Here is a 9784-nt window from a genome sequence, read left to right on the forward strand (position 1 = left end):
TTGGAGGCTCACAGTCTTGCCTCCATGTCCCAGGTGAAAGAGCTCAATTCCCTGCGGTCCGGATTCCGTTCCCCCTCCCCCATCATCCTGAAATTGTACTTTCCAAGGCTGACCTAACGACCAAGTCACACCCAGAAGGCTGCCTTGTCTTCGGGGTGGGGGGGGGGCACGAGACTTTTGGAGGTCAACCAGCCTGACATCTCAGTTCTGAAAAGAGGGGGCTGAGGCTCAGAGGAGACCATGGCTGCTCCCAGCAAGTCTGCGACAGACCAAGGGTTGTCCACTTCACTGGGCTGCGTGTTTCCTAAATGAGTGAGTTTATATTGAACCCAACAGGTGTGGGGGGGGGCCTTGGAGTCCAGGCTGTGGCTGGTACAGGGCTCCACCTTAACCTTACTTCTCCTGCCCCACAAACCTCGCTTAACATTGAGAGGACTGCTCTGCCTTCCCCAGCACGGAGACCGTTTGCTGATGGGCACTGTTTTCCCTTCCCTGGGACTTGCCTCTGGGCCACGGTCTGATATCCCTGCCGGCTCCCCTGTTTTCCTGGGCTGGCTGCCTCGTTTGGTGGTTTTCAGGGAGGGAGCCCGTGCACGCCAGAGGTGCAGGGAAGGACTCTGAAGGCGCTCAGGCATTGGCCAGCAGGCCCGGCGATGGATGTGCCTTTCCCCGGGGACTATCGGTCAGCAGAAGTCCAGCTGGTAAGTTTTTCAGAGTTGGGTGACCCGGGAACGGTGCCACCAGCTCCTTACCTCTTTTCTGGGTTCTGTACTGGCTTAAAGGACATCCACAGCCTCAATGCCTCGTCCTTCCAGAAACACAGCTACATCCATATTAAACTTGGATATGTGCTACAAGAATTGTTTTACAAAGTACATTTGAGGAGGGGGTGGGAGGAAAGAAGAAGCGAGGGTCTTTAAAAAGTCACTTTCAAAATATTTTCTGTCCTCGAAGTATTGAAAATGCACAATGTAACCCTTCCTTTTCCTACGTGACCTCATAGTTATTTATTGAGGGGAAACACCAAATGTTTGTTTATTTATTTATATTTTTGGTTTATCTTTTAAAAGGAGTTTCTTCAGTCTGATGGTTCAAGGCCCTATCGTTTTCCTCCAGCTCCAGAGGCTCTGGGACAAAGCGACACCCCACACCCCGAGAGACACGCTGGTGTCGGAACAATCCCTGTCCTGGAGGAGGGCGGGGACCTTCTTCAGTCCCCCTTTGCGGACGTCCTTGAGCTCTCCAGACGGATGCCAGCGAGTGTTTCACTCCTCATGCAAAACAACCGTCTAAACATAACGGATGACATCAGCTGGGGCTTTTCAATTCCTGGATGGCAGCGGCGAGCTAATCCAGCCTTCATCCCGGATTTCATAAGCGCGCCCGGCCGAGGGACAGACAGACGCACGGCGAGGCCCGAGGGCACCCGCGCGCGCCGCCCGCCCCGCAGCGCAGACCACAGCGCGAGCCGCCGAGCACGGGGACATGCGCGCCAGCCTGCGGCCGCTGGCCGCGCTCCTGGTCGCCGCGCTGCTGGTGCCCGCGCCCCCGGCCGCGGCCTGGAGCGCCAAGTATGCGGTGGACTGCCCCGAGCGCTGCGACAGGGACGCGTGCGAAAGCAGCCTGCGCTGCGAGGCGACGGTGCTGGACGACTGTGGCTGCTGCCGCGTGTGCGCCGCCCGGCGCGGCGAGACCTGCTACCGCACCGTCTCGGGCATGGACGGCGCCAAGTGCGGCCCGGGGCTGCGGTGCCAGTTCTACAGCGAGGAGGACGACTTCGGGGACGAGTTCGGGATCTGCAAAGGTGAGGGGTGACCCCGCACCCTGCCCGGCGCGCGCCGGGGGCTTTGGCGAGCACCGGAGGGGAGGGGTCTCTCCTCCCGAGGACTGGCGGGGACGCGCGCGTGGGCTGGGGACGCGGCCAGGCAGGTGCGGTCCCGGGGAGAGAGGGTCCCTCTGCAGGCGGCAGCCGACCGGGGCGCGTCCAGGCGGAATAGTACAGCCCGTCACTCCCTCTGCTTGGGAGCTTTTCTTAGGACGTTGCAGCGGAGGATTGCGCTGCCTTCCTCTGCAGAAGCCTCAGGTGCGGGGCAGGTGCCCTGTCAGGGGGGCTCAGGGGCTCTCTCTCCGGCAAGGAGCGGCTACAGACCGGGGCGCACTAGGAGCTTCCTGGAGGGCTGCGCAGCCCGGGTTCAGGGCGTCTTTGCGTTTGAAAGCGTCCCGAGGGCAGAGCGCAGCTCTCAGGACCCAATGTTTCTCCTGAACGCGGAGCCTTGGGGCAACAGGGGGGCTTACGTCGCCTAGTGAAACCACTCACGTTCTTGCAAGGCGGCCCCTGAAGCACGGGACGAGCCTCACTTCACCTGAGGTTTTTGGCCATCTAGACAAATAGCAGATGGCGTAAAACTCGCAAAAATAACAGTAAAGAAAAATTAAAATTTGACGTCTGTAAAGAATGACGTAGGCAGTTTTATAGACTTTAGGAAAAATTCATTAGGTTGAAATTATAGCCAAACAATTAGTTAAGCATTTGTAGAATTGATTTCAAACTTAGCAATTATAGTTTAAAACGTTTAACATGTTTAAAATATTGAGAATCAAAAGAATGGTTTATTTTAAAATACTCTATGAATACCTCATGATCTCATCACGAAGAGCTCGTATTAATATGTAGGATGTGCTAGAGCCCTGTTCATCAGTTTTATAATACAGGGGAGATTTAAATTATTAAAGGGACTGGGAGATTTCTAAATAATTCTTGTATCTTATATATTTAATATAAATATATTATGGCTGGTGGGCACGCACGAAGAGCTGACCCATTAATCCTCCTATATTTTAGACAAAACTTGACCATGTCCTCCCCTTTTAATCCACAAAACATATGCTTGAACGACTAGGAGAATTTGTTGTTTTTGTTGCTTAGTTTATTTTTGGTTATAACCAGTAAGACAAGATATTGAGGAAACATTTTCTCTGGTGAGCATTCAGAAACAGTTCTTTCAGCTGCAGAGGGTCTGTGTTTTCTGTAAATTATAGGGCTTCTCGGCCCAGAACACAGCGCTTCGCATGAGGAAGTCAGGGAGGAGGCGGTGGGCACAGTGCACTGCGGTCCCCGAGCATACGTGGCGGATCGCTGCTTCTCCTGGCATGAACATCCCCTCTGTAGACAGGACCATGGAAGAGCCGTTGCGCATGGGTCAGACCTGAGCTGTGAAGCCGCGACCCTTGCGCGCTCTCGTCCTCCGCTGAATCACGGAGGCGGCTGTCAGTGAGGTCTGTTTTAGAAAGGTATCCAAGACTGCTCTTTCTGGCAGCCCTCAGATGGCAAGCCAGCCTCGCTGGGCACATTGTTTCTCTCTGCTGGAGAGAGTGAGCCAGTGTGAACCTCAGGAACCCGAGAGAGGGGCTTACATTTTGCTAGAGGCCAACTCCTGCCTTCAGCCATTTTGCAGAACACCCATATGAAAACCTGCATTTCAGATGTTTTCTAAACATGCGTATGTTTGCACTGTGTTGCCCGGCTACCAGTCAGCCAGCCGACACAGACTTACTGAGTGCCACTGAATCTGCCCAGGAGATGCAATAGAAGCATAACGGAGACCTCGGCCAGAATTTTAGTTTCTGGGATCTTTGGAGACCTTGTCAAACCCCAATCCTGTGTACTTCCCTGCAAAGCCTCTTCTGCACCCCCTGGAAGGACTGTGTTTGCTGCAGAAGGGCTTAAAGTCCAACAGGCACTAAAAAGAGGCACCCAAAATCGCTTCTAAAAACATATTTATATCTCTCATTATCATGCTGTGCAATAGTAGATTATTAAAGACTCAGATGGCTCACAGCTTGTTTCTCTACCTGTATGTGATGCACATTTATAAGGATGTTCCCATGCCAAGAGAATAAATATTCTGCATCTATTTTGCTTGGCTGTATTAGATGCTGTTTGTCTCCCAAGAACCACATGCTTTTAATCAATGAATTTGTCCTCTTTTTCTCAATTTTGCATGCTCTAGCCTAACTATGAAGTCACTGAAGCTCGAAAAGCTTTCAGGTTTTGGTAGGTGTGTTAAAAACCTCTCGGCTTGCTTGTTCACTTTGTGTTTTGGAGCTCAGCTTCGTAGAGGGTTTTCCCAGTGAAGCCTCTTAGCACCTGGGGGAGCGGGGTCACTGTACTGCCAGGTCGACAGACCAAGAACTTGACAACAAGCTGGCGAAGAGTGAGGGTCGAGTTCTTACTGGAGAGCCGGGACGGCAGCCCTCTGAGCCCCCCGCTCGTTGGAAGCCCTTTCCTGTGCAGTGAAAAGTCAGCCGTCTGCGAGTGCAGTGCATGCAAAGACAGTCCCCACTCTGTGACACTGCTCAGGAGCTGGAGCACGCGTCTGTCCTCCTGCCTGCCACCTCCCAGTCATCAGAGGTGGCCTGTGAGAAGCAGAATATAGAATCAAGGCTCGTTCCGGGGTCTGGGTTACATGCAGCTGTGTTCAGCTAAACCTCACAGCAAGACTGCACCACTGAGGCATCCACTCTCTGGTCTTAGTCTGTGATTTCACGTAAAAAAAAAAAAAATATATATATATATATATATAATTTATTGGGGTGACTTTGGTTAATAAGATGATATAGGTTTCAGGTGCCCAATTCCTTTTTAAAAAAATATTTATTTATTTAGAGGGGAAGGGAGGGAGAAAGAGAGGGAGAGAAACATCAAAGTGTGGTTGCCTCTCCCACACCCCCAACCAGGGCCCTGGCCCACAGCTCAGGCTGGGAATCGAACTCATGACCTTCTGGTTTGCAGGGCAGTGCTCAATCCACTGAGCCACGCCAGTCAGGGCTGATGTCTAGGTCTGAAACACATCGCCTGTATACTGTACTGTGTGCTCACCGCCTCCAGTCAAGTCTCCTTCCATCACCACTTCCCCCTGTACCCTCTTCCACTCCCCGCCCCCTTTCCTTCTCCCCGCCCCCTTCCCTTCTCCCCGCCCCCTTTCCTTCTCCCCGCCCCCTTCCCTTCTCCCCGCCCCCTTTTCTCTCCCCGCCCCCTCCCTGTCCCCGCCCCTCCCCTCTGGCCATCACAACACAGTTGCCTGTTTACAGGTTGTTTGTTTGTTTAGTCCCCTCACCTTTCCCACCCAGTCCCACAACCTCCCCCCCCCCCCCCGCCCGACAGCTGTAGTCTGTTCTCTGTATCCACGAGTCTCTACTGTTCGTTTGTTTTGTTCATTAGAGTCCATATTTGTGACCTAAAGTTTCAACTTTCAAGCTCTGGCTGTTTTCGGAGAATTGGGCTGTAACTTGCGTCAGGGCTCGCGAGGCTCGTTCACAGCACCCTCTCCGCCCCCGCCCCTCTGCCCGCAGACTGCCCCTTCGGCACCTTCGGGGTGGCCTGCAAGGAGACCTGCGCCTGCCAGCTGGGCGTGTGCGACAGGGTGACCGGCGCGTGCCTGAAGTTCCCCTTCTTCCAGCGCGCAGCAAGCACGTCTCCCCGCAGACCTGGGTCGCACGCAGGTAAGAACCGACGCCCGCGGGAACCCTGGCTGCTTCCTCTTATCCCACGAAGGCAGACGTGGGTGCTGCTGGGCTGGGTCGCTGCTGCTGCTTTTAGAAAAGGTCTTATTGGTAATTTTGGAGATCATATAATTTCTCATAAAAATTACCCAGTTTTTATGGGCGATAAATAAGATTGATTATTTAAAAAATCAGTAATTAAAAAACAACTCAGGCATACAAAGTTCTTTAAATTCCTCAGTGACCTGTTTTATATACATTCTACGTGACGCTGCTTCTGGTCTCCCAACTTCATGCAGAAGAAATGCTCCGAGGAATTTATTGACTGGATAAGGTTTAAGAGCCAAGATGGAGAAACCCCCCCCCCCTTTTTTTTTAACTAAATGGAAGTATTTAAATAGAATAATTTCAAGAACGTGTTTTTTGTTCGTTTGTTTTTTAATGGCTTTTGGAGCGGATAGGAAATAGTATCTGATTGAAATTTGGGAGTTATCTCTAACCCTTTGAATAAAACGGGAGCCATGCTCGCACGCTGCTTGTCAGTCCACGGGTGTTTCCTACCCACGTGGTTGGAATGTGAGAACGCACAGCCTGGAAGGCGCTCTGCACGCCTTGGCTGCCTTGGTGAAGAAACGGCCCCTTCCGGAGAGCTTCGCTAAACTGAAGTAGCTCGTTGAGAACAGTAGAACCGATAAACGACACGCGTTTCCCCCGTGTGTGTAAATACTTGCCCATCCAAATCCAGTTTATTTAGTTTTTCTTTGCTGGTCCTTTGCAGTTCAAATTAAGATTTGATATATTTGGCAAATGTGCTTTATCCCAGCTCTGCCTTCTTTTTGCCCATGGATACAATTAAGTACATTAAGATAAAGGGGAAATACTGAGCTTTTCGTGAATTCTTGTTTTTAAGTGTAACTTTGCCCTTAAACATTAATTTTAAATGAAAACCCTTTTCAACCTATTAGGTGAGTAACTTTGTGAATATTTGATCTGGAAACTGAAATCATTATTTTAAATACTTACGAATTGTCCCTATAGTCTTTGAAAAACAGAAAGGAAGATTGCATTTTAAGACCTATGTGTTGTTGAAGTGATATTCACATAAAATTAACCATTTTAAAGTGAATATATTTAGTATATTCACAATGTTGAGTGGCTACCACCTCTAAATAGTTCCAGAACATTCTCCTCCGCCCCAAATAAAACCCCAGCTGCCCCCATTCCTCACACCCTCCAGAACCTGTGACCCCCAATCTACGTCCTGCGTGAGACCTGGGATTTTGGGAGGCTGGACCGCTCTCAGTACAGCGAACTGCCGCAGGAGCCTGCAACTCACCGCGTTGTGCTCTGGTAAACCCGAGGGCTAAAGAGAGCTGGAGAGACAACGTTGAGACCCCTCTTCGCTCATTTAAGGCCGCATCTAAACTTCTACCACGAGAAATGAGTCCCTTGGGAGCGCGTGATGGTGTTCGGGAAGGTGCGGGAGGCCGCGACCCTCAACCTCGGGCCGCCCTTGGCGCCCAGTCTGTCCCCGCTGCGCACCGGGCACTCCGCACCAGTCCCTCCCCCATGACCCGCGTGTGGGCTCTTCTCCTCCTTCGTGGGAAGAGTCTGCGAACACCTTGGCTGCTCCATAGACAGACGCCTTGGGCACATATAGCGTGCCGCGCGGGAGTGGCACTACAGGTTACACAAAAATGGTTTCTCCCCGCAAATTAGACACCAAGGTTCTTACTGGAGAGTTGCGGGGAAAAAGCGTTTTCTGACGTAAGGCGTTTCCTTGCATGAGCTAAAGGGAGCGACAGGATGATTGGCCGCGTGATCGTGTGGCACTTAGCCAGGTCCACGTGTAACCGTGCGGCACTTAGCCGGGTCCACGCGCGATAGTGGGGGCACTTAGCCAGGTCCACGCGTGATCATGCGGCACTTAGCCAGGTCCACGCGTGACTGCACAGCACTTAGCCAGGTCCACGCGTGATCGTGGGGCATTTAGCCAGGTCCACGCGTGATGTGCGGCGCTTAGCCGGGTCCACACGCGATCGTGGGGGCACTTAGCTAGGTCCACGCGTGACTGCGCGGCACTTAGCCGGGTCCACACGCGATCGTGGGGGAACTTAGCCAGGTCCACGCATGACTGTGCGGCACTTAGCCGGGTCCACGCGTGATCGTGGGGCACTTAGCCGAGTCCACGCGTGATGTGCGGCACTTAGCCGGGTCCACACAAGATCGTGGGGGCATTTAGCCAGGTCCACGCGTGACTGCGCGGCACTTAGCCGGGTCCACGCGCTATCGTGGGGCATTTAGCCGGGTCCATGCGTGATGTGCGGCACTTAGCCGGGTCCACGCGTGACTGCGCGGCACTTAGCCGGGTCCACACGCGATTGTGGGGGCATTTAGCCAGGTCCACGCGTGACTGCGCAGCACTTAGCCGGGTCCACGCGCTATCGTGCGACACTTAGCCGGGTCCACAACGAGGGCAACGACGCCCCGAAGGCCGCGCGCGTGCGCTCCGCCCCGGAGCCCCAAATCCGGCTGCGTGGTCCTGCGGGGGCCTTTCTGGTTCTCAGGGGTGGGGGTGCGGGGCTGCCGTCCTCCTGGGCTCCCCAGCACCTCTGCACAGATCCGCTGGCTCCCAGCCTTTATAGCCGGCTCAAGGGTCATCAGCATGCGCCACCCTGAGGTCCCTTCCAGACCCGCTACGTGAGGCTGCCTTCTCGAACTTTCCACCTTTGCTGCAACACTCGGCCACGGAGCCTCCTGGCTTCCTCTCCCGTTTGCTCTCTCTCTCTGGCCGTGAGCTTTCCAAAACTGGGAAATCACAGCATCTTTCTGGGGGGGGGGGGGGACAATATCTGGGAGGCCTCAGGTCTTCGCGGGCCTGCCTCCCGGCTGCACCCAGCAGGGCCGCGCACTGCCCCAGCAGCCAGCGCACCTCGTCGCTCCTAGGAGCAGAGCAGTGCCGTTTCAGAAAATGCCAAGTAGTCCAGACTTTTCTCGTGCAGAGCGACTGCTCTGTGTCCGCAGCCACACCAGGAAGCCGACCTGCTGGAAAAGAGTCTCATGTAGAGACCCACGTTCCAGCGTTCGCTCAGCCCGTGCGCACTGCCGCAGCCGGGACCGAGCGCAGTCCGCGCGCGCGTGTGTATGTGTGTGTGTGTCCCCGCCCGCATGGAGCTGGTATTCCAGCAGGGCGGTGTGTGTGTGTGTGTGTGTGTGTGTGTGTGTGTGTGCGCGCGCGCGCAAGATACTGTCAGGTGGCGAGGGCAGGTGCACGGGGGTGAACACTGGGGGAGGTGCTGAGGGCAGGCAGGAGGCATAAGGTGGCCCCTGCGTCTGCTCAGGATGGCGTGCTTCATCCATCCCAGCGCCCAAACGAGACCAGCCGTGCTTGACTCGGCAGCTGTAAACAGGGGCCCTGACCTGTGCGCCCTCTGTTGCAGAGCACGACATGGCGTCCGGGGACGGCAATGCTGTGACCGCAGACCTGAGGAAGGCCACTGCTGCACGCGCCCCTGCGAGGAAACGGCTCCATCCGCGCTGACCCGCGGGCTCCGGGCGAAGGCGATTCTAACGATCAGCCCACACCCAGCCAGCATCCTAGGGGCTGTTTAGGTGACAGCACACGGACTTGTCATTTTGGGGACCAAGTACAATTCAGGGTGGGTCCAGACAAAAAGTAGGCTACTAACAATCCGTAAAGCACATAGGACTGAGCACTTAGGTATCTGTTAGACGTTTCACAATGCATGTAGACGTGCTAAGGAGCTTACTGCCGCACTGAAGGGCGGAATCACAGTTTAGGGCATGCGGGCCGGTCCGCCGGAGGGAAGCCCCAGCCGCAGACCGCAGCCAGCCCCCGCGCTGGGACTCGAATGTGCATCACGTTGGGATGCGTGTGGAGGGGGAGTTCCAAGCAAGAGGCTGTGGGGGTGGGCGGGGACTGTGGTATTTAGGTCTTGTCATAGCACGAGTGGCATTTAATTTTTTTTTTTTTTTTACTTTGGGAAAAATCAAAACCATCTCTGAAGGAAGTGAGGTGTTCGGAGCTTGCAGGAGTGGAAGCAGCGGCCGTGAACTGGGGCAGGTTTCAGAGGGCGGCTCACATAGTTCAGTTCCCAGGGGACTGTTTCTGAAGAGGGGTTCTGGGCGGAGATTCTCAAGAAAGCCGCCTCGGCCTGAGCGAGCGGCTGGGGGAGGTGCGGAGGTAAATAGTTTTATATATTTGTGAACAATTGTCGGCTCGAGGCGTCCTCCATGCCGGCGTTGATCGCCCTCTTGAGAA

The 9784-nt window shown here is 54.2% G+C and overlaps 1 protein-coding gene across 1 annotated transcript; it reads left to right on the forward strand.

Moving 5' to 3' along the window:
- The first annotated feature begins 1382 nt into the window (after positions 1–1382).
- Positions 1383–9493, forward strand: ESM1 (endothelial cell specific molecule 1). Its single transcript, XM_090278856.1, has 3 exons — positions 1383–1804; positions 5353–5502; positions 8943–9493. Exons 1-3 carry the CDS (start codon positions 1486–1488, stop codon positions 9041–9043), a joined length of 570 nt encoding a protein of 189 aa, XP_090134982.1. The 5' UTR covers positions 1383–1485; the 3' UTR covers positions 9044–9493.
- Positions 9494–9784: the final 291 nt, after the last annotated feature.

This window comes from Furipterus horrens, unplaced genomic scaffold, assembly GCF_987537825.1.
Source record: "Furipterus horrens unplaced genomic scaffold, mFurHor1.1.pri manual_scaffold_5, whole genome shotgun sequence".
Classification (NCBI taxonomy): Eukaryota; Metazoa; Chordata; class Mammalia; order Chiroptera; family Furipteridae; genus Furipterus; species Furipterus horrens.

Bases quoted from the DNA above. Each gene is read 5' to 3' on its own strand.
- ESM1 (XM_090278856.1), top strand. From the start codon at position 1,486: ATGCGCGCCAGCCTGCGGCCGCTGGCCGCGCTCCTGGTCGCCGCGCTG. The intron at 1,805-5,352 runs GTGAGGGGTGAC...CTCTGCCCGCAG, and splicing joins CGAGTTCGGGATCTGCAAAG to ACTGCCCCTTCGGCACCTTC. The intron at 5,503-8,942 runs GTAAGAACCGAC...CCTCTGTTGCAG, and splicing joins CAGACCTGGGTCGCACGCAG to AGCACGACATGGCGTCCGGG.